General features: G+C 41.5%; 2 protein-coding genes and 1 non-coding gene across 3 annotated transcripts in view; 2 read left to right on the top strand and 1 right to left on the bottom strand.

The window, feature by feature from the left end:
* The window catches only part of LMOD2 (leiomodin 2), an 8138-nt gene extending 1651 nt beyond the window's left edge, over nt 1–6487 (bottom strand). The window contains 2 exon segments of the mRNA XM_019625914.1: nt 3–981; nt 6045–6487. Coding sequence (XP_019481459.1) covers nt 3–981; nt 6045–6317 — 1252 coding nt within the window. The 5' untranslated portion in view covers nt 6318–6487.
* Nucleotides 6488–16986: 10499 nt separating this feature from the next.
* Nucleotides 16987–17060, top strand: TRNAS-GCU (transfer RNA serine (anticodon GCU)). Its single transcript has one exon. It is a non-coding gene; the product is annotated as a tRNA-Ser (tRNA).
* A 3589-nt stretch (nt 17061–20649) lies between these two features.
* The window catches only part of LOC109372571 (nuclear pore-associated protein 1-like), a 12258-nt gene continuing 9136 nt past the window's right edge, over nt 20650–23771 (top strand). Inside the window, exon 1 of the mRNA XM_019625920.1 lies at nt 20650–20722. The gene's annotated coding sequence lies outside the window, so the exon portion shown is untranslated. The remainder of the gene's footprint in view (nt 20723–23771) is intronic.

Genomic DNA, 23771 nt, shown 5'->3' with positions numbered 1-23771 from the left:
GGGTGGGGGCGGGGCCACAGGAGACGGAGGTCGGCTCCTCACAGTCTGGACTTTCTTGGGTTGTTTGGGGGAGGACCAGGGCGATGCACACGGTGAAGAGCCCGGCGTTCCTCTTTGCAAGACTTTGGTCCTCAGGTTGGCTCCTCCATCGTACCCCTCCTGCTGCTTCTGCTCCTGCATCCGCTTCTGCCTCTGCTTATCCATGTTTCTGGTCAAGAGGCTCGTCATGCTCATCCTCGGTCCTGGGAGCTCGAAATGGTAGCCCAGCCTGAGCAGCGTGGTGTTGTCGCGCAGCAGCTTGACGATCTCCATCTCCACCTGGCTGCCCATCATGTGCCTCTGGTTGTGGAAGCGCAGCTCGGTGAGTACGGTGTTGCGCTGCAGCGCCCTCATGATGGCCAGGACGCCCTTGCCCGTGATGAAGTTGGAGTCGATGTTGAGGTTGGTGATGTGCTCGTTGACCCTGAGCATGTCCGCAATGGCCAGGGCGGCGCTGTCGTCGGCGTGCGTGTTGGCCAGGCTGAAGGTCTTCACCACCGTGTTGTCCTTGAGCGCGTCGGCGAAGCGGGCGAGGGTCTGCGACGTGATGTTCTCGATGTTGTTCAGGTTGACCTCCGTGGTGTCAGGGTCGTTGTTTTTAATCTTTTCCAAAGCGTCCTCGATCACCGTGGGGTTTCCGCACGGGTGGATCGCCGCCGGCGACTCTGCGTTTCGTGCGCTGTGGCCATTGGTCAAACTAATGTTTTCTATTTGACTTTTAAAGGTCTTTGGCCTACTGTCATCATTTACAGTTCCATTAATATCTTTCTCATTGTCGGTCGCGCGTTCCTCCTCCTCGCTCTCCTCTTCCTCGCTCTCCTCCTCCTCGTCCTCCTGGTCTTCGTCCTCCTCTTCCTCTTCCGTGTACACCTCAGAAACCTCGCTGTTGCTCTCCGTAAAGATAAGCTCTTCCTCGCTCTCCTCTTTGTCTTCTTCTGCGACCTAAAGAGCATGGCATCATCATTACGTTCGTCATTCTTAAGCACCGTTTTTGATTTTACAAGTCATAGGGTTTCACCATCATTATGTTGTATACCTAAAACTAATACAGTGTTCTATGTCAATGATATCTCCATAAATTTAAAAAAAAAACATTAAACATTTTGTATGGCAGGCAATACAAAAATATATAAGGAAAAAAGTGAATCTCCTGTGTGACTGAAGTTAACATTTCACTGCAAAACTTTCAACAGCTTTTTCTACAAACATCTCTTTTGTTTTCTGCGGAATAAATATCCAGAATTCAGTTGGTTGAGTGAACATTGACTATCATTTTTGCCACTTTGAACAAGGGAGTCGAAACGTCAACTTTGGAAAACCCGTGATAAATTTTTGTTCTCTTAACTATTGAGTGTGAGCGACTTGACTCCCAGTGTACTTACAGTTTAGCAAATTCAACTCTCCCTTCTAGAACCATCCCTCTGACCTTGCTTAATTCTTCATCCCAAACAAACAAATGACAACTAGCATATACAACATGTGAATGGGTTCCCTTCCTTAATATTCACAACTGTTCCCCAAATTTGTCTCTTAGAGCAGATGTTCCAGGAGACAAGGACTGTCGGCTCCGGCCTGTCTTAGTATAGATGGGGTGGGTAGGGGGGCATCATTTGCTCCTCCGATGTTTATCTACTTCACGGGGTCTGGGAGACCCCACACCCCCTGCCCCTGCTGAGGGGCAGAGCTGCTGTTCAGGGCAGCCGCAGGCCAACACCCAGCTTCAGGCAGAAAAACATTGAAATCACCCTTTTCCGCAAATCAGCTTGAAATCTCACTCTAGCACAGGGTTAACTGAGACGGGCTGCAGGAGACACGTGGTGGAAAGGTGATCGCTCTTGGCTCTAGCTAGATGCTAACCGTAATGTGGGACAGCAGAAAACAGGAGGAAGTCTTGAAGGAGGCCACTGCCTCAGCCTGGTGGTCTTAAATTATTTAGCATGTATCAATTATGAAAGACTTTCAAGCAAACACCATTTCTTTCTGTTTCTGTCTTTTCTGTTTACTAAGACTCTATACTAAGACTCCCAACTGGCCCCTTCTTTTCTTTTTTTTCTTGCTATTTTTTCTTATAAAATTCTTTTTTTTTTCAAACTTCTGACAGTTAAATGTTCCCTAATGCTATCTTTCTAGTCTGTAAAGCCCCATGTTCCTCCTGTTCCCAAAGCCTTGATTCTCCCCTCTACATTGGCAACTTTTTTTTTTTTGACCCTGAGGGCTCCTGCTGCCTCAGGCATGTGAAAGGAGCTTTGGAAAACATGGTGCTTGTCTCCAGGTTTGTTTGCCCTGTTGCTATCACAAAATAGCCTTCAGTTATCCACTTGTTTGGAGTGGCAGGCACCAAGTGATGGCCTGGGGAAGGGGTCAGCTGCTCCTGGGATGGCTTGTCCAGTCTTAATTTACTCACTTCTTCAGGGTCAGGAGGGAGAGGAACGCTGTGTGTGTGTGTGTGTGTGTGTGTGTGTGTGTGTGTGTGTGTGTGTTTAGCTATTGCCATATTTGGAGGAAAGGGGCCTGTCTCAAAATCCAAGATATACTGCCTCTGATGCCACCATTAAATTTTATCCCCTTTGGCTTTTAAAAGACCTTTAGGCTTTACCTGCAGGAGATGTTTCCCCCTCAGCATGTACCTGAAGAGAAAATATGTGAAACTGCTGTCCAGCAATGAGTTATTGTGTCATACCTAATGACACTTCTTCCAGAAAGCCTTCTTTGACACCCCTCAAATTATCCTTCGATGCATTCCCACAACTTGTACTTCCCCCAGTTAAGTGCCTATTTTAATGACCTACCATTTTTCCCAAAAGACCATTAGCAGGGTGAGGGCAGGGCATGTGTCTGTTTTGTTCACCTAGCACCGTGCTCAGCATGTAGCAGGGGCTCAGTATATATTTGTTTACTGAATGGATGTACGATGATGTTGGCTAAGAGCCTCTGAGTCAGGACTAGGTCCAGGAGAAAAGTACTGACAGGGCTGGGTGGGGATAAGGCGACCAACAGCCCTGGTTTGCCTGGGACTGAAAGCTATCCCAGGAAGCAGGATTTTTAGTTGTAAAATCTGGATAGATCTAGACTATCTGAGATGGTGGGTGATGCTAGGTGGGGACATCTAGAAGAAGAATGTCAGAAGAGAGAAAGGTGTCTAGAGAGGGGAGGCAGGAGGATGTGAAACTCAGTCTTTGTCTACTTTCTAACTTACTCTGGCACCGGGACTGACTACACTTTTCCAGATCTCCTGTTTGCCGCTGCTCTGGAGTCAGCCCTAATCCCTGTGAGAATGGGGGTGAGAGGGTGGGGATAAGGTGAGGCCGTGAGGTGTGGGGTGCTGGAGGAGCAGTAGGAGAAGGTGAATGTTGGTACACTTGGAGAATAAGTAAGGCCACAAGAAAGGGTGGCCGCCCATTTCTCCTGATCACCTCCCGGGCATCATTCCATGAACAAGGAGATGAGAGGACTGGTTTTCGGCTCTGGTTCTGGGTCTACCCATGAAGAGCTGTCTGACTTTAGACGAGTCCCCTCTGGGGGTTCTCAGAGAAATTAGTGACGTTGAGCGGTTCTCACACTGTGGTGTGTGTCATATTCACCCGCAGGCTTGTGAGACCGCTCAATGCTGGGCCCCACTCCCAGAATTCCTCATTCAGCAGGTCTGGGGGAGCTTAGAATGAGCAGTTCTAAGAAGCTCACAGATGATGCTGGTGGGTGGGCACCCCCATTTTGAGAATCGTGGTCTTTGTACCCACAGAGCTTGGTCTGAATTTCAGCTCTACTTGGAAACTATTCATCTCAAGTGATCTTCTTCACCTCTCCTAGTCTCAGCTCTCATGTGCAGAAGGTAAGAATTCAATGAAAAAATGCAGGTGGCACCTCTGCCCGGGGCCCAGCAGATAACACTAGCTAGGGGAGCTAGAGCCTTGGTCCCCCAGGCCCCCTGGAGCTATTTAACAGAGCATAACTTTGTGTGACCCCAGGGAGGCATAGGCTGTCATTCAGCAGGAGTGGAATGTGATTTTCACAAGCAGTGACACAGCCAGTAGCCTGATAGCAGAGATCCCTTCTCCTTTTTCGTGCTCCGTACTATGCTGCTCTTCCCTTACACTGCCCCCCACCCCCACCCCCCCATCAGCTACTTGAGTTTTTTCCTGTGGTGGGGATGGATTTACACCCTTCACCAGCAAGCTTCTGCTCGGCACTCCTTGTGACTACAGAGACAGCTGGCCAGCAGGGAAAATGTAGTGGGAGAAATGTTAACTAGCCGAGAAAGGAATCAAAGTTCGTCAACACAGCAGCCTCTCTAATTGAGCTGATAAGCCCCTGGCAGGGATCACCAGGACCTTTGGCAGGGTCAGGTGGGTTTCATCAACAGCTGACAACAGGCTTTGCCCTTTGTTTCCCCACCCACCTCAAAACATTATGACATTAAAATGCCTTTGTTGGGTTATTGCTACAATGACTGTCTCTCCTGGATCTTCTGGGACAATTTAAATCTTTTTATTAAGGAAGTCGTTTCATAACTGTAATAAAAAATGTCATATATCTTTGAATCAGATTTCTGACACACATTCCCACATCAAAAAACCCCAAAAAACAAAACACAAAAAAACCTTCTAAAACTCATGGTCATGGAAGACTTGACCAGCCCAAATCCTGGCCTGTGATGTGTGTCCTTTATCACCTCCCCTTCCAGCCCTTCAGTGCAGGCAGCCACCGTGGCCTTGGCAGACCCTGGCCTGATCCCAGTGACCCTTCCTTCAATGATTGACATGGACAAAGCTCACACACATGTCTTGCTACAAATGTGGCCCACATACCCTACCACGGAGATCATCTAACAGAGCCTAGATTAGTACCTGGAAGTCTTACCATTGGCTCCAGGCCATTTTGATTTTAGATGGTTCCAGGGGAGCACAGAGGTTCTCAGCTCTTGCTCCTGACCTGTGTTCTTTCACAAATTCAGAAATTTGTTTCATTAGTGTTCTCATTGCCATTACTATTTTCCCAGAGCAAAATCCTTTGAACTTCCTTTCGTTGACGACTCATTTGGCACATTGAGAGTAACTGTGTACTGGGCAGAGAAGAAGAACTTAACAGACCTGAGCTCTCATATCAGTACGTTTCCTGGCCTCATAACCACCATTGTAAGTAGGAAGGAGTCTTAGAGATCATGTACACAGACATGCTTAACCTGGGTCCGTAGGTGGGTTCAGGATGTGTACTGTCATTTTGACATTCTATGTAAAAGCTTGTGTATGTATGCACAGCGCATGTGCATTTTCTCAAGGAGACGGCCCATAACGTATCAAAATCTCAGAGGGGTTTTTGATTCATACACACACACAAACAAACAAAACCCAAAAAATGAACAAACAGAAAAACCACTACCTCAATGGACAGGTGGGAAAGAGAATCATGCAGAAGTGACTAGCTGTTGAAAGTATAACAACTTAGGGACAGAGCAGGGACAGAAATAAGCTCCCCTCATTCTCAGTCCCATGTACTTCCCGCGACCCCACACTTCTTGGTGTGGGAAAAAAAAGAATTGTTTTTACTGTAGCCACCATCGCAGTCAAAGCAACCAGAGTATGAACTTTTGTCTTTATAGACAAAAATAAATTTACTTAACTATAACATATATATATAGATAGATAGGTAGATAGGTAGATAGATAGATAGATGATAGATAGATAGATGCTATGCCACATCATACCCCACTTATAACTCAAATTAGAGTTACATTTGACAAAATATCTAAACCCATGTCATACTTGTGAATTATTTTCTTCTTGAAGATTCCATCATTAGTCAATTATAGAACCCCAGCCAATAACTTTACATATTATGATCCATTTGGTGGCCATAGAAGCTACATGACTATTTCAACCCAAGTAATTTTTCAGTAGCAGGTTATAAGAAAAATTATGAGGACTGCAAAGTTAGAGAAAACGGGTTCCTCTTTTGGGGCGGGGTGGTGGGGAGCTAGGAGTAGCCAAGGAAAAGTCCCAAACGCCTACCTTTCCACACTCCCCCAGCCTCTCCTTCTCCAGGAGTTTTTGGGACTCCTTTTCCCAATAGGCCATCAGTGCCTCTCTGCTGAACGTCCCTGTGGGGGTTTTCTCAGTCAGACTCTTTTGCCTTAGCCCCACGGGAAGGTTGCGATCAGGTTCAATGTCTTCCAGCTCCCTCTCTAGCTCCTTCAGCTCCTCCGCTGACAGGGAAGCAAGGAGTTCATCCTCATCGATGGATTCATATTTGCTCAGTCCTCTCCTGTAGCCAAAGGTAGACATGGTCCCCGCTTTGTCAGACCCCCAAGGAGCTGGAAGAACCAGGCATTCAAGGCAGCCAGAAGCAGGCTGGGAGGCGAGTGGGAGGCTGGTCAGCAACTGGCGCTAGGAGTGGCTGCGATAGCCTTTTAAGAGTGGTGATACAGGCTGTGACAATGTGGAGAAGAGTGAAAGCATAGGCTGTTTTAAGCATCAGACGTCAGCTAGACATTTGAACACAAAGAATGTTACAACGGTGGTGGATGGAGGTCTCAGAACCAGTGGGGATTATTAACATACTGGCCAGGGACAGATTTAGCTGAGCCTGATAGCTCATGAGGACAGGCAGAGAGCGTGTTAGAGAGAGAGTGACACAGTTTTTACTCTGTATTCAAGCAGCAGGGGAATAAACTTTATTTTGAAACTGACTCGCTCCCACCACCGTGGCCATTCAAAGATTCTTTCATTATCACCTTAGAGGTTGAGAGATGACTACGCATCACTCTATGAGTAGTTATTCAGGCTCTCCTGAAAACATAGTGTGGGTGGCATTGATGGGAACAGGAGGCTAGAATAATAAAGCACTTTATATTTTTATGGTACTTTGCAGTTTACAAAGCACTTAAATCTAATTTTCCTAATCATAACAAGTCCTGTGAAAGGACTGACGCCATCCTCCTTTACAGGTTTTGGCAGCCAAGGCTCTGAGAGATTAAGTGAAAAATTTGAACTCAGGCAGCCAGACGTGCAGAAGTGGCTTTCTCCACTGCACAAAATGGCTTCCCCGCCTCGCCCCTGAGTATTATTAGTAAACAACTAGAGCGACAAGTAAAACGCCAAAAAGGCAAATAAAAACACTGGGTGTGATTTATTCAGAACTGACACTGTGCCAGTCTAGTGCTAAGCATTTTACATATTATATCTCATTTAATCTTACAGTTCTGTAAGGTGTATATTATTACCCATATTTTACTAATATGGACTCAGAGAGGTCAAGTAACTAGCCCAGGACCACAACTAAGACCTGGTGGAGCCAGAGGTTGAACCCAGATTTGTGATTGGACTGAAAACTGAACAGGTGCTAACTTAAAATTAATATATGCTCATATGCTTATGAATGTGGTAAAATATAATAGTTTATAGGACTTCATAAATGTAATTTTAGCATACAGATATATAAAAATCTGTTAAAATGTGTATGCATTGAAATATACATTTATTAATACATGTATGATATACTATATTTTTCTTATACTTTCAGCAGTTGGTGAATATTTGGGTTGTTTCCAGGTTTGGGTGATTATAAGTAATGCTACTATGAACATTCTTATGTAAGTCTTTGCGTGGCCATGTATTTTCATTTCTCTTAGGTAGATGAGTTATAGCGGAACTGCTGAGTTATATGGTAAACTTACCATTTAACTTTTCAAGAAACTGACAAACTATTTTCCAAAATGGCTGAACCAATTTACATTCCCATCAGCAATGATGAGATCTCCAGTTTCTAAACATCCTAATTAGTTGCTTGTATTTCTGATTATAGCTATTTTAGTGCATATGAATGGCATCTCATTGTAGATTTAATTTTCATTCCTCTAATAATTAATGATGTTGAGCTGATATCATTTCATGTGTTTATTGGCCTTCTTTTATCTACGTTGGTAAAATATGTATTCAAATGTAATCCATGCTCATTTTTAAATTGGGTTGTCTTCTTTTTGTATTGCAACAATTCTTTATATATTTTGGACTTTATCAGCTATATGATTTGCAGATATTTTCTCCCATTCTGTGGCTTGTCTGTTGGTTATTTTTGAAGAGGAAATGTTTTTAATTTTGATGAAGTCCAGTTTATCAATTTTTTTCTTCTATTGCCTGAGCTTCTATTGCTTGAACCTCTTAGTTCAAGGTTAGAGAGAATTACTCCTATGTTTTCTTCTAAGAGTTTTATAGTTTTAGGTGTTTATATTTAGGTCTATTACCCATTTTGACCTAATATTAATATTTGCATATGTGCAATGTAAGAGTTTAAATTCATCTTTTTGCATGCAGGTATCCAATTGTCTTAGCACCTTTCTTTGAAAAGCCGATGGTTTTCCCTATTGAATTGTATTGTGCCTTTGTGGCAAATTAATTGTCCATAAATGTAAGAGTTTCTTTCTGGAAAGTCAAATCTATTCTATGGATCTATGTGCCCATTTTCTTATGGGAATACCAAAAAAGTCTTAATTACTATAGCTCTGTAGCATATTTTGAAATCAGAAAGTGTAAGTCCTTCAACTTTTTTCTTTTGCAAGAATGTTTGGCTAACTATTATTATCATAACTCATAATGGTATTCTGCCTCCAAAAATAACTATGACTCTTTTCAATGATACTAATGAGAGAGATGATTATGAAATTAGACATGATGAGTTCATTGTTTTTTTATGGCCTGTCACATATATTTTGTGTAGCATTAGTGGTACCACATCTTTTTTGTGTGATTTGGAAATGATATCAGATCATTATAGCCAAGTCTGGTGAATAAGTTATTCAGCTGTATAATGACATTTTAGATAGAACAGTGAACGATGGTTACAATTATATAAAAACCTATGTGTGTTTTGAAAAAAAAGGTGAGAAGAAAATACGTAAAAATGACAGCACAAGTTCATTTCTTCAACAATTATGTATTGGCCCATATAATATGTTGACCACTGTGCTAATTTGGGGATATATAATTATGTACAAAAAAAATAGTGGACCTGTGCTCTACTCTCCTCTAGTTCTCTCTCTCATTTGTAATTTTTCTGTAATGTTTTAATATTTTTATTTGAAATTTATTAAACACACACTACATGCCAGATTCTAATTTAGGTGCTGGGGTGAGAGCAGTGAAGGAAACATACAAAGCCCCTTCTTTCATGGAGCTTACATTCTAGTTGGGGGAGACAATATATAAATGAACAAGTAAATTTAAAACATATCAGATAGAAGCTCTATGGAGAGAAATGGAGCAAGGTAAGAGGGAAGAAAAGAGATTGTGAGCATAATATTTCAGAAGATCTCTATAATAAGGTAACATTTGAGCATAGACGTGGAGAAGTAAGGGCTTGACGAGTGCAGATTATAATACTACACATGTAGTGTGATTATAAAATAATTTCTCAGATATTCTTGGAATCACAGATTCTCAGATTTCAAAGAGATTTTGAAATACAGCAATCCTCTTTATCACTTCTGTAAGTGGCCACCTAGTGTGTTTGCCTGGACACTTCTGGTGAAAATGTTCCATTACCAAAAATTCATTCCATTGTTGGATGGCTCAAATCATTGGAAAAATCTTCTTTCTATTGTGTTGAAACTGATTTCTCGCAAAACCAGCCCATATATTTTAGTTTTCTCATTGGAACAACCCAGAATAAATTATATAGTGTCATGTGAATTTCTTCTCACAAATCTTGGGTGGACCTTGAATGATTCCAAAAGAGGAGACATTAAAGTGTTTTGCTGTATAGCAGTATCATTGGGGGAAAAAATGGCCTCTCAAGGACACTACCTTAAGAAGAGTGGTCAGTTAGATATCCTAATATATATGTTACAGATCACTCTGATTATGATAATCATCCCAACTCATGAGTGATCTTAGTTCCCCAGATCTCCCATTAAGTATTCTCCTTAAACGTTAAGTCCATGGAGTGACCAAATACCACCACCTGACCCTGGCTAGACTTAACTATGATGAATAATTTACATTTCCTCACAACCTTGTCTACATTGAAGGGAAAAAATATAATCATATATATTCCAAGCATCAGCATTTTCTATTTGGTTGTCAGAAAAGTCACGATGTAGTTTTTCTATGTTTTCCTTTGCAAAAATGCATCATGACTTTTCCGACAACCCAATATTTTGGAGTTTTTTATTTGATCACATTGTGTTTTTTAGTAGAATCGCTTTTAGAATCAACAACACTACAAGCCTTTTCAAGATTAGCATCTTTTGTTTTAAAAAAAAATCTCTATCTTGGGGAGAATTATTTTCATGGGTCTTGATTGGCAATCAGATCCCCAGTAAACTGACAATTCCCTTTTTAGTGAAAACAGGGTTTCATCTTTCAACCGTTTTTTCCTCTTTGGTTTCCTCTTGAAAATGCCATTATTTGTTTGTTCAGCACACATTTACCAAGTGCCTGCCGTGTGGACAGATACTGTGCTGGAAGCTAGGATGACAAATAGAAAAATAGAAATTGATCTAGTCCCTGCCCTCAGGAGCTCATACTCCTGGGAGAAAGGCTGACAGCTGACAGTAACACAATGCAGGGACAGCTCAGCCAAGGTGCCAACAAGGGAGATGGGGAATGCAGATGAAGAGGCAAGGCAGCCCAGGTGGGTGGAGTCTGAGAAGGCACAGAGGTCGATACAGAGTTTTCCAGCAGCCTCGAGCACATGCATGGGAGTATGAAAACAAAAGCAAAAACAGTATCATTCCGGGTAGCGGTGGGGAGTAGGTAGAGATAGGCAGAAACTGACTCTGGCTCTTGTACTATTTCAAATAGAGTACTTTTGTAACTTGACACCCCCATCACACCTGGCACATGGTAGATGCATATAGATATTGAATATTTTTATTTGAAGGGCCATGTCAAGGGGTTCTGGACTTTATTATCATCTACTATTAAGTGGAAATCTCTAACATTATCCCATAGCCACCATCCATAGCCATAGTTTGCTTTCTTTTTTTTTTTAATATTTTTATTGGCGAATTGGGGATGGGAACAGCGCTGGGGAATTGGGAGAAGGGGAACAGACAAGTTGCTGTCCTTTTGTTCTTCAGTCTAGTTGTAGAGGACGTTGCTTCACGGGCCCAAGTTGGCACCATCATTGCGCTCTTCCCGGGCGAGGCAGATCAGTCGCCGGCTTCTGGACGGCCGCTCACGCTGGCTGCTGGCTACACACGGTAGCCCGTGGCAACCCACTGCAGCAGGGGCTGCAGCCTATGCCATCGCCGGCTACTCTCGGCAGCCCAGCTCCAGGTTGAGCTGTTGTTCAGCATCTTAGCTGTAGAGGGCAGCGTCACTGGCCCTCATACATGAATCTGAACCAGGGCCCTCTGGCGTCCCAAGCCAGCTCTTAACCAATGTGCCACTTGGCCGGCCCCATAGTTTGCTTTCTTAAATGTAGGCTACTGTTATTCTTAGCAAGTGTCGGGATAGTAAGGGAGATTCAGGAAGACCAAAACTCATCGGCACCTCCAAAAGTCAGGAGTACCAGCCTTGCCAGCAGATCTGGTATTTCAATAAATAGCGTTTATAGGCAGTGATCAGAGGCCTCCTAACTCCACTTGTAATGAGCTCCAGGTAACTACCACGCTATAGGGTGGGAGACTCCCCCTGCCGAAAGGTGAGTCACTTTGTTTGTGGCTGATGTACTTTAGGTTAAGTTTAGAAGTGTTGACAGGCCCTGACAACTGTTTCCTTGTTTTCTTTAATAACCCCCAAATTTCAGGAAGAATTTGGTAATTTGGGGACTTCTCCATATTGCATAATGTTGTATAGGCCTTCTTATTTAGAATCATAGAACAGAGTTAAATGAATGTATTATATAAATACATTTAATAAAAAGTCTCATTCCCCCTGGTCCTCTGCTTTATTCTACAATAGGCCCTTGTCACTCACAGACTTAATATGTGTAATTTCAATGGTTGAAAGGACCCCAAAGGTCCAAGATTTACCATTCTGTGTCATTTTACTGAGCTAAAGTTTGTATCCTCGAGCTCAAGAATATTTCATGAAACTACCTAGAAAATCTCCACCTGGGTGTCTCACTAGCACCTAAAACTCAACCTGCTCCAGACTGGTGACTGGATCGACCTCTTTCTGCCCTCGCCACCCCAACCCCGGGCTGCCACGTTTCTGAAAATGGTACCCTCATCTGCCCAGGCGCTGGAGCCTGAGTGTGACCTTTGGTTCCCTCTCTCACCGGCACTGCCATATTCAATCACGAGCTCCTGACCTCTGCTTCATGTCTGACTATTCCCTCTTGTCTCACAGTCCAAGCTGGTCTTCTGATTTTCTTCAGTGACTCCCTGATCCATTTGTGGCTCGACATTTTCTCCTTTTCCACAACACAGCCAGGGTAACTTTTGGCAAACACACATCCCATGAGGTCACTCCCTGCCTAAAACGCTTCCCTGGCTTCCATTGTGCTTCGGACAGAATCTTTTTTTTTTTTTTTAAGATTTTTATTGGGGAATTGGGGGGATGGGAACAGTGCTGGGGAATTGGGGGAAGGGGAACAAACAACTTGTTGTCGTTTTGTTCTTCAGTCTAGTTGTGGAGGACGTTGCTTCACTGGCCCAAGTTGGCACCATCATTGCGCTCTTTCCGGGCGAGCCACATCAGTCACCGGCTTCTGGACGGCCGCTCACTGCGGCTGCTGGCCGCTCACGCTGGCTGCTGGCTACACACGGTAGCCCATGGCAACCCACTGCCACAGGGGCTGCAGCCTACGCCGTCGCCGGCGACTCACAGCAGCCCAGCTCCAGGTCGAGCTGTTGTTCAGCATCTTAGCTGTAGAGGGCAGTGTCACTGGCCCTCATACATGAATCCGAACCGGGGCCCTCTGGCGTCCCAAGCCAGCTCTTAACCATCGCGCCACTCGGCCGGCCCCGCACAGAATCTTTAGCCGTGCCCTCTGGCCCTCCCGGATCAGGCCCTGCTCACCTCTCCTTGGCTCACTTCCTCCAGTGCTTACACCAGAGCCTCACTGAGCTTCTGAATTCCCCCCTGACTCCATCCCTAAACTTTGCACACCCTGGAATGGCCGTGCGTCTCCCTTTGCTCAGGTCTTCGTGAGCAGTCCTGCGGGGAGGCCTTTCCTGATTGCCGAGGCCAGCTTCCACCGAACTCCATTCCGTAGCAGCATCCCCCTAGGGATTGCTTGTTTTGAATTGGTCTTCACAGGAAAGGTGTTTTTGCCAAAAGAAAGGGTCATTGCCTGCTCATTCACTGTCCCCAGGGCCTAGTGTAGCGATTAGGTGTCCAGAAATTATGTTTTTTAAAAAATATCAAAACCAGATGAATTGCAGTGTAGGCAGGGGTAGGTCCAGGTCTTACAGAGCCTGAAGATTATATGGTGTTGGGGCCTCTTTAAGAAGAATAACATAAATTATAAATAAAACATTGTTAAGAAAGTAAGATTGTATTTAAAACAATAACAGAATCACAGCTAGACTACTAAATCCGAGGTGATTTGAGCTACCGTCTTCTGAGATCTTTCGTTTACCAGGCATGCTTATAGAGAAATGCTACCTGATTGTAACCTGCCTTCTCTCCCACCCCCCAACACTCCACTACTTCTGGGAACCCCAACACTCACAGAGACCCAGAAACTCCTGCTTCACAGTCAGTCTTCCTCTGAGTGTGGCCCCAAAACTAATGAACAAGCCCACCTGGCCACTGCATGTTCATATCTCGTGATGGCGGTTTTGTTCATTTCTTGGATGCCTTTATTATTTACATTGTCCCCAATGTGCTGATGAGGAAACATGAACGGCATACGCTATCGTTTTCATTTGTAAAGGGGGGAAACTGGACACTCTCTTATTCTCACAAATGTCAAAGCTCTATCGACTGTTAACAAGCTGTTCCCAACTTTTACCCTACCTCTACCCCTGACTTTCCTTTTCCTTTTTCTTTTCTTAAAGCTTATATAATCTTTTGCACTATTCAGGTGCAAGATTGCTTCCTGGACTAGATCTCCCATGTTTCCCACGGATGCAGAAGGATTTGGGTTTTCAACATTGCCTGTGATGGTCTGTCATAAGGCTGCTGAGCTAAAGTAATGACCCCGAAGGGAGTTAAGCTTCCGACTTCACTCAGTCTGTCTGAGGGAGCTTCTCAGCTAGCGGGAGAGCAGCTCCCAGGGGGAATGTCAGGCTAAGGTCAGGCTCTGGATAGACAACAACCAAGCAGGCCACGGGGATCAGATGAGAGCTGGCAATACCCTTATCAAGTCTTCGCTCTCAGGCGTGGCAGCCAAGCAAACCTCCCAGTTCTGCCAGCTCTGCCAGCTCGTGGTGGTGAGCATGAGTCAAATTTAAAATTATTAGGGCTATTTATAACAATCATTTCTTGCAATTGTGTAACGTTGATAGTTTACAAAATGCTTTTGCAAACAATGTGCCAAGCAGCCTAACACAGGACTATCGTCTCCATTTAATAATTATGTACAGGCCACTGACTGCGTGTGAGGCAACACTTAATGTAACAGACGGCAGGCATTCCCTCCATTTTACAAAGGATGAAAGTGGGTTCTGAGAGATTCAAAAACGTCTCTTTAAGTATACCCAGCTAGCAAGTGGTAATTAGAGACATGTCCCATAAATCCAAGCTGCTGCTTATGTTGAGATTTACCAGTGTATCATTTCAAAAATGTACCAAAATGAAAGATAAATGGCATGAAAGACAGACATTTTTAACAGAGCATCTAATGCTTTGCCTTATGTGTAGTGGGTTCAGTTATCCTTTGTTGAACTAATTCAAACATGTAAAAATGAGTCCCGTGCAAGCAAATGGAAAGATATACTGATAATGTTATCTATAAAGACAGAAAAAAAATGATTTCCAGAAAAAATTCAAAAGCGAGGAAAGAGTTTCATCCATCAGGTCTTTGATCTTATGCTGCAGGTTATCAGTGCAGAATTGTGTTTATGAAACAGGGAGCAGATCTGATATACAAGGTCAGACAATTAAGTTCGCGAACTTTCCACCGTGCACTTAACACGGTGGAAAGTTCGCAAACTTAAATTAACTTCATATGTATGTGAAGTCCTAATGAAGGCAAATTTCCTTGGGGCCTATGAAAGGTCTGAGGCATTCATTCATTCCTGCAACTAGTTTCCTTGTCACCCGACTGTTGATATTACAATTTTGGATAGGCTACGTCACTGTGGTCTCAAGAGAAATGACGTAAAGGGTCCACTACATGGATCTTTACCCAGGGAAGGCCCCTCCTCAGGTGCAGGACATCTGTCTCTTTAGAAAATTCCAAGTCTGGCGAGGAGGTGATAACTTAAAGGGCAGAAAAGCCGAGATCCTGCTGTGAAGAGGGGCTGGAAAGCTAAACTTGGTGTCAAAGTACAGGAATGTGGGGACAGACTCAGTGTGCCCAATAATGGGACAGACAGTGCTTGGGAGCTGGTCTCTGGTTACTGAGCTTTCTCATTTGCAATTTTATCCTGAAAAATCGAAGGGCCTGTCTTTTCACAGAGACACCGTTGCTCGCTGACCTTGACCGCCGTGGTTCCTCAGTGTTCTGGAAATCCGCAGCCTTTTCAATGCCTGCCTTCTCTGATTTTCCCTTGGCACGCATTTCCAAATGCTATCTCCCCACTTCTTGTTCTCCTTTCTACTGCGCCCCAGAGAATCAGAGCCAGTTGTCAAGGGTGTTACAAAAGACCCATCTTCCTGGTAACATGACTCCTTGCCAATTCATGCTCATAATAGGACAGGAAACCTTCAGTTTTAGCTCTCCATCTAAATGGTTTTGTGTATTTGTAAATAATAATAATGACACGGGAAAGTCATATTACGACCGGGAGGAAAATGTCAGAGGTTGGCAGAGCAGCTGCATTCATCTGGGTTGGAGGCCAGTAACACGGGTGAGAGCAGCACACATGGTGCTGCCCTTGGGAGCTGCCTGTCTCATCATCTGCTTTTAAGGGTCCTATCAGCAGAGCAACACTAGCAGATGGTGTGCTGCCAGCACCAGAACCAAGAGCTTTCCTCTGAGCCAGATGATCCAGTGTTTATTTGGGCTCCCTCAGCAAGGGTGTAAACACATCTGCGGTCAGTGGGAGACATGAACTCCTCTTTTCGTTTTTTAAAAAAAGTGATGGTATTCAATGTAATTTCCATACCATCAAATTCACCCACCTCAAGTGTAAAGTTCGAAGTTGTTTTTTTTCAGTACATTTACCAAGTTGTGCAACCAATCACCACAAACCAATTTTACAACATGTCCAGTAACCCCCCAAAATCCTTGTGCCCATTTGCAGTCAACCTTTGTTCCCAATCCCCCTAGTCCCAGGCAACCACGAATCTGTTTTCTGTCTGTATATATTTGCTTTGTCTGGAAATTTTATGTACTGGGATCATAGTGGTCTTTTGTATCTGGCTTCTTTCACTTAGATTAATAACCTAATAGTGAGGTTCACCAATGTTGTTGTTTGTTATTTAGAAAGGTTTTAATATCATTCTACATCTGTTAAATTTACTTGTATTCTAAACCTTACTTTTCATTGTCAAGTAAAAGGCTTTGTTTCCTGTTGAAGAGCGGATCTTCAGATATCCTGGAATCCCTGTAGGACGTCAGACTTAGTATAAGTAAATTCAGATTTAATCAGGGCATCCTTCAACCCGTAGGTGCAATTTAGCCTCTTGGGTACCTCAGGTGATTGTGAAGGGCAAGGAAAGGTCTGGGGGCAGCATTGAACTAGGTCAAGGGGCTTCCAATGAGCCAGGCAAATGTTACCATCGTCCAGTCACAGGTGATTAAAGTTGTCATTTTGTTGAAACAGTATTAAACCAGTTGGGATAACTAGATCTTTAAAGATATTTAGACATTCACAAACATAGATTGTTACCACTGAATGTCATGTCTAATTACCTGACTTCCAAGGAAACATAAAAAATAGCTTCCTTGAGGGGTGACCAGTTAGCTCAGTTGGTTAGAGCGTGGTGCTGCTAACACCAAGGTTGCCGGTTCAATCCCCGCATGGGCTGCTGTGAGCTGCGCCCTCCTTAAAAGAGTCAACTATGCCATTGTAGCATGAAAGCAATGTGTAACCAATGACCATGGCTGTTTCCCAATAACATAAGAATAAATAAAGAAGTAAAAATAAAATAAAATAAAATAGCTTCCTTGAGAAGCCAGTGCAGACTTCATTTCATATAAAAAGAACCTGATACTGGTATCTCACACCCGCTCAATCCCAGAGTAAGTATCACATTCAGCACCCTCCACACCTGCTACCTTATCCTTATCCCACACTGTGGGCTGCTTCCAAGAAGTTTTATCTTAAATCTCACTGGGAGAACCAGGATGGAAGAATTCCAAGGCAAGAGAAATGGCTGTTCCCAGTTTACTAGAATCCGAAACACAGAATGTCAGTGCCCATCCAGCGCCTCTGGTGGACTCACTGGCCAATCCAACATTAGAACTCAGGGTCTCCCAGTGCCCAGATTCAAATTACTCAGCTGTCTCCTTCCAAAAACAGCAAATCCCCAGACGTCTCCAGCACTCCCTGAGATTACAAAACACAGGCTACCGAGGTCAAATAAGTCTATTCCTTCTACACATCTTCTCCCCTGAGAAGCCCTTTCTTCCTCTTTCAACAGTTGACGATCAGGGCTTTACTAAGCAAAAGTGAACATGAGGGGTTACGTGCTAGGGCTCATTCTCTGCTCTTTTTATTATGAAAATTATTTATAGATAATAGTGAGACGCCATATGCATCTCCAACATTATTTTTCGTAGTTTCACATCTAAGCATGACAGCCGGCAGACTTGTACCATAAGAGCAAGATTCTTACCTTTTGCATCCCTGGCACTGGCACTGTCACTGGATAATAATAACAAGAGCTCAAGTTTCACATGTGCTTGCTCTGTTAGATAACGTGTTTATACATTTATTGCATGTCTTGTTCAAATTCAAGCAGCTAATAATTGTTGGAGGCTGGTTCAAACTCAAGTCTGTCTGACTACAAAGTATATGTTCTTACCTACTGCACTACATTGCACTGCTAACATGCCATGCTGCGATGCATGTATGTATGTGTATATGTTATATATATATATGTGCTGTGCATGCATGATGGCTATATACCTGGGGTGACAAAAAATGTATACAATTAGACACTTTGGTCTATTTTGCTCAAGCAGTAGTTCGCCGTCATCAGAAATTTCTGGACACTGATGGTAACTACTTTGAGCACCTCTTGTAATTGCAGAAGTCAAACATAACTTGCATTCACCTTTTGTTATCGGTATATATTAAGTATTACAATTTTAATACAGCTTTCCTTTCTTAAAATGTGTATACATGTTTTTGGCACTATATATATATATATATATATATATATATTTATATATGGTTTCATTTTGTCCCATATATAACTTGAAGCAGCTTGGAGTTTTTACATGTCCTAAATAATTTCTGATTTGGAAGGTGACAATATATGTAAGAGTAATGTGACTTGAAGCCAAAGTTTGGAATAGAAATGTCTGGTGAAAGGTCAATGATGGGGTTTAAGTGTGTTCTCTGTGTCATAAAACACTCCTTTTTATTTTATTTTTTGTAGTTTTCATGCTGACCCATATGTACTGATTTTTCAAAAGCCTGCATCTAAGGGAGTATTACCTGTGAATATTTGCTGTTCAACATTTACACAATTGTTTTCACATCTTCTGCGCCATCATCCTATTGCCTGGAAAACGTGTCCTGTGACTGACTAAAATGATCCAACCATATTCTTCCAAAGGCACTTGGTTTCTACAATTATTTCAAGTTAGAAATGGAAATACTATTTAAAGATCACCTACTGAAAAACTAAACAAAACACACCCACATAAGAGGTCATATCTGCTTCTTTCTACTGCAGCTTTCTGTACAATAGAAAATAGGATCCAGTCACCAAAACAGCCATGACACCTTGGCAGCACGGGAAGATGTCATCAAAACTCCCTCACGTCGATTCCACAGTGGTTAAATAGGCAGCACTGTAGAATGTTTGGCTTCTCCACAGACTCACTGGGGAGGAGCAGCTGTTACCCTCTCCCAGATCAAGTTACATATTCCAGGAGAAACAGAATCCTAATTAGATAGAAATTCATTCCCCTTACCATTCATCCCACTCGAAAACAAAGACACCGCTAGGGAAGTTCAAAATGTGGTAAGAAAAATATCAGATCCATTTAGGATACAGTGATGGCCTCAGTTGCATAGAACACATTTTTCTCCTGCTGTACAAACCAAAATAATAATTTCCGAAACCTCTAGCATGTGCAGTAAATTCATATCTTTATATTCAAGTATTTCTTGAATATATTTACGTAAAATACATGAAAGAAAATGTCAAAGCTTTAGTTTATTTGTTTACTTAAATGTACTTTTACAAAGTACCAAGTGATATACACATTATATGCCCAAATTTAATTTCTTTCCAGTATGATAGATTTGATGTTGTTACCTTGATGCTTCCTAATATTTCTGTCATTGCTTCTTATATAGCCTAAAAAGCCTGACTATCAAGAACACAGAGGCCCAGAACAATCTGCAGAGCCACTGGCAAAAGAAGCATATGGTCTCTGCAGTGATTTTAGCAATGATGAATCAGTGGAAAACTCAAGAGTAAAGACCACAAAAACAAAGCATCTGACTCAAGTAAAGCTTCAGGGTCTCCTGGACAGCTTACTTTACGCCATTTTGTTTTCTCTGAATTGCTTGAGACAAAATATAAAGCAGTTGAGGATAGTGATGAAAACATTGCATCTGATGATGAAAGTTCTGATGAGCAGCCCATGTGCCTTTCAACAGAAACCAAAGAGGTTGGTTGTCAGAAAAGTCAAGGCTCTCTTGGTACTTCAAAACATCAAAAATTAGCTAACATCCTAAATCCAAATAAAAACTGTATTTGTGATAAAAGCTGGAATATTTTAGAGCAGAATGTTTCTTCTGAGTCTGATGATGAGAAAAATTTTAAAAATGCAGCTGACCACCATTGCATTTTACAGAATGCCACAGAATCAGAAGATAGTGATGTTGTCTTTCCCACACAATATACAATTCAGGAATTCCCTAAGAATAGGGTTTCAGCCCCCACTGCATGGATTTGAAGATTCTGAAACAGAAAATGCTGTAAAAATAAGGAATGATGGTGATGATAGAAAGACTCATGTCAAAGGAAATGGACTAATTTCAAAACAATTAAATCCTGAGAACATGACTCTGAAATCTATTATGAAAAGAAAAGGCAGTAGTGGTATTAGTGATGAGTCTGATGACATTGAAATTTCCTCCAAGTCAAGAGTAATAAAACTAAGAGCTACTAGTTCTTTGAAGTTCAAGAAGAAAAAGGAAAATAAAAGGGAACTTGACACTTTCCCTAAAACAATGAAGAAAGCAAACTAACTGTGTGCAACAGATGAAGATTATAACTTTCAGGCTATTGATGACTTTTCATTCTCAGATGACGATTCTTCTATTAGCCACACCAGTTTCTCTAAACAGAGACATAGACCCAAAATTATAAAAGAATCAACTTCTCTTCAAAATTGCCTAGCCATAAGAAAAGTAGCACTTTTGTAACAAGAAAAGCAATGAAATTTTCAAATGAGAGAGTTGTCAGTCAAGAGCAGATGTATGAATCAATGGGTACATTTTTAGGTAACTACATGTACATTCTGAAACTTCACTTATTTATTTTGTGCAAACAGTTCCATAAGATTCTTGAATTAGCTTGTAAAATAGCCCTCTACAATCAAAATACTACGTTGAGGCACAAATGAGGAAGTGGTGGTGGCAGGATAAGGGAAGCCCAGATTGGTCAAGACAAAGAACGTTTTCATCCCCCTCAGGAATCCCTCCATGTGTCCCACCTGAATCACAGCCCTTCCACCTCCGTAAATACTGATGATTCTAACTTTTATAGTGACCACTTTTTTGCATTTTTATGATTTTGTCACATAATTATGTATCCTTAGGCATTATCGTTTATTCTCATTTAAAATATATATGTGTATGTGTGTGTGTGTGTGTGTGTGTGTGTAGTCATTTTTATTCTGTAGTAGTCCTCTATCACTTTCATTTCCTTATGATTCATCTGTTGCCTGGGTCATTTATAGTTTTCCTCAATTTGCATTTTGATAATTGTGTACTCCTGGTAGAGTTGAACATATTCCTCTGCCCTCTATATTTCCTACCAATGAGCAGTATCTGATACTGTATCAAACTCAGGTTCATTCCTTTGATAAGACAAAAGTTAATGTTTGGTAAGACCATGGGAGGCACAAAATGTTGCTGGTCTCTCATCTTGGCAGCTCTAGATGCTTAATGCCTGGAACTATTTATCCATTCAGAATAGGAAAATGATGTTTTCTACTTCTCTTATTTCTTCTTCATTTGTTAGTTAGAATGCCTCTCTAAGGAGATACTCACATCTACTGGTACTTACCCAGTGGTATGGTTCATAGGGAGAAGGCAGGGAATATACTTAATTCCTTGCTTTACCACTTTTTAGTATAATAAAATTGTTTGTATTATATGAAAATGATTTTATGTATTTATAATAAAATCATCCCCTAAAGGGAATGATCTTTCTTAAAGTCATTATGAATTAATTGATTCAAACACATTTCATGGAACTCAATCCACTGCAATTAATATCATTATTGAGGATCAGTTGTCTCATCTTTGGACAGTGGAAGCCTTTGGCTATGAGCACTTTGGTTCTTGAGACTCTGTGACGTGATGCTATCATTGTCATGATGTCATCTTTGATTGTTATCTAGATCTAGTATTACAGAATGTTCCAGGATCATCTCATACATTTTCTGCCCCAGACCTAGACTCAGTCATTTCTCCAAGAATTTTTGGTATCTTAATAGTGAGAAAGGACTACAGCCTTTTGCTAGGAATGATCATTGCTGCTACTGGCTTAGTTCTTATTTCTGGTCCTTTTCAGTGGACAGGCTGTGTGTGTGTGTTTCTATTTATGTATACATTTCTATAAATTTTTACGTACACATGTATTTTTATATCTCATGATAAAATGAGTTTATCAAACATCATGAGTTTATATCCTACTTCCATATTTATATTGATACTTGATTTGAGATTATAGAGCCTTTACTAAACCTCTTTGCTGTCACATTTGCATACCATTTCCTCCATAATGATAATTTTGTTCAGTTCTTAAGCGTATAGGGAACATTTTCATTATAATACCCCATAATTGCTCATTAGTCTTATCCCATATATATATATATATATATATATATATATATATATATATAAATACCAATACTACTACACTATGATTCCTGATTCCTGTCAACATGAGGGCTTTTGTTTTTGTTTGTTTGTTTGTTTTGCAAGTGCGCTCCCATTTTTCTATTTTAAAAAATTGATATACTATATCTACAGTGTCAGAACATACAGACATAGCAGTATGTACTCTTCCCCTTAGACTTAATTTATTCTTGGCTTGCAGGTAAATATAAATTTAATGCTCCCCATTCATCTTTATATCAATGTCTCTTAAGTTGTCTGGAACTTATTTTCTAGCATATCCCTCAGGAAGTGCTCATGAGAATAATATTCCCTGAGATTCTTGTTGATAACAGTTTGTGCCCTTTATACTTAAAAATTATTTTTGCTGAATATAAAATCCTTGGTTCACACACTCTTTTCTTAAGTCTTTTAACTATGTAGCTCCATTTCCTTTGGTCATGAAGTGTTGTGTTTTGTGTTCTTTTTTTTTCCTCCCTAGATGCCCATAGGCTTTTTTTCTTTTCATTATTGTGCATTAATTTTACCAGATGGTGCTGTGATGTTTGTCTTAGTCAACTTGGGCGGCTATAACAAACTACCATAGAGTGAGCTTACACAACATTTATTTCTCAACAATCCTCGAAGCTGGGAGTCCAAGATCACAGTGCCAGCAAATTAGGTTCTCGGCGAGAGCCCTTTTCCTGGTTCCAAATGGCCCCCTTCTTGCTGTGTCCTCACATCATGGAAAGAGAAATGATCTCTCTCCTGTCTTTTCTTCTAAGGGCACTAATCCTAATGATTAGGGCTCTACCTTCATGACCTAATTATCTCCCAAAGGTCCAACTACAGATACCATCATGCTGGGGATTATGACTTCAACATATGAATTAGCGGGGGACAAACCTTCAGTCCATAGCAGTATTGGTTATTCTGAGTCAGTATTCTCATAGTGTAGTTTCAACTTGGTTTTTATTTTAGGAAAGTTTTCTTGTACTGAGTAAGTGTTTTTAGTTACTTTGTTTTATTCCTTTACTCTGCCTTTCTTCTTGAGGGACTCCTGTTATTTAAATATTCAATCTTCTTTTCCTGTCCTTAGAATTTGTCACATTCTCTCAAATCCTTTTTTTCTTTTTTCATTTCTCTTTGCTTTTTAAAAATTTCCTTCTTTCTTTAAAGCATTATCTATTGGGTTCATTCCCTCTTATGTTTTTTTTTTAGTGTAGTCCTCATATCAGAAATAATTTTTTTTATATTTCTAAGTCTTTCCTGAATTCTGCCACTCATTTCTAAGTTATTATAAATAATGCTGATTTATGTTGTCAGTTCTTGTATTTTATCATTTTCTTGGCCTTTTACCTCATTTTTAAAACAGTTACAGTTTTAATCTGTTTTGTAAACACATATTTCTGGCATGTTCAATTGTAGGGATAAATTCTGCTTATTC

This window comes from Hipposideros armiger, unplaced genomic scaffold, assembly GCF_001890085.2.
Source record: "Hipposideros armiger isolate ML-2016 unplaced genomic scaffold, ASM189008v1 scaffold_645, whole genome shotgun sequence".
In the NCBI taxonomy this organism is placed as follows: Eukaryota; Metazoa; Chordata; class Mammalia; order Chiroptera; family Hipposideridae; genus Hipposideros; species Hipposideros armiger.
The sequence above is the reverse complement of the archived record's forward strand: the minus strand, read 5'-3'. Positions and strand labels throughout refer to the sequence as shown.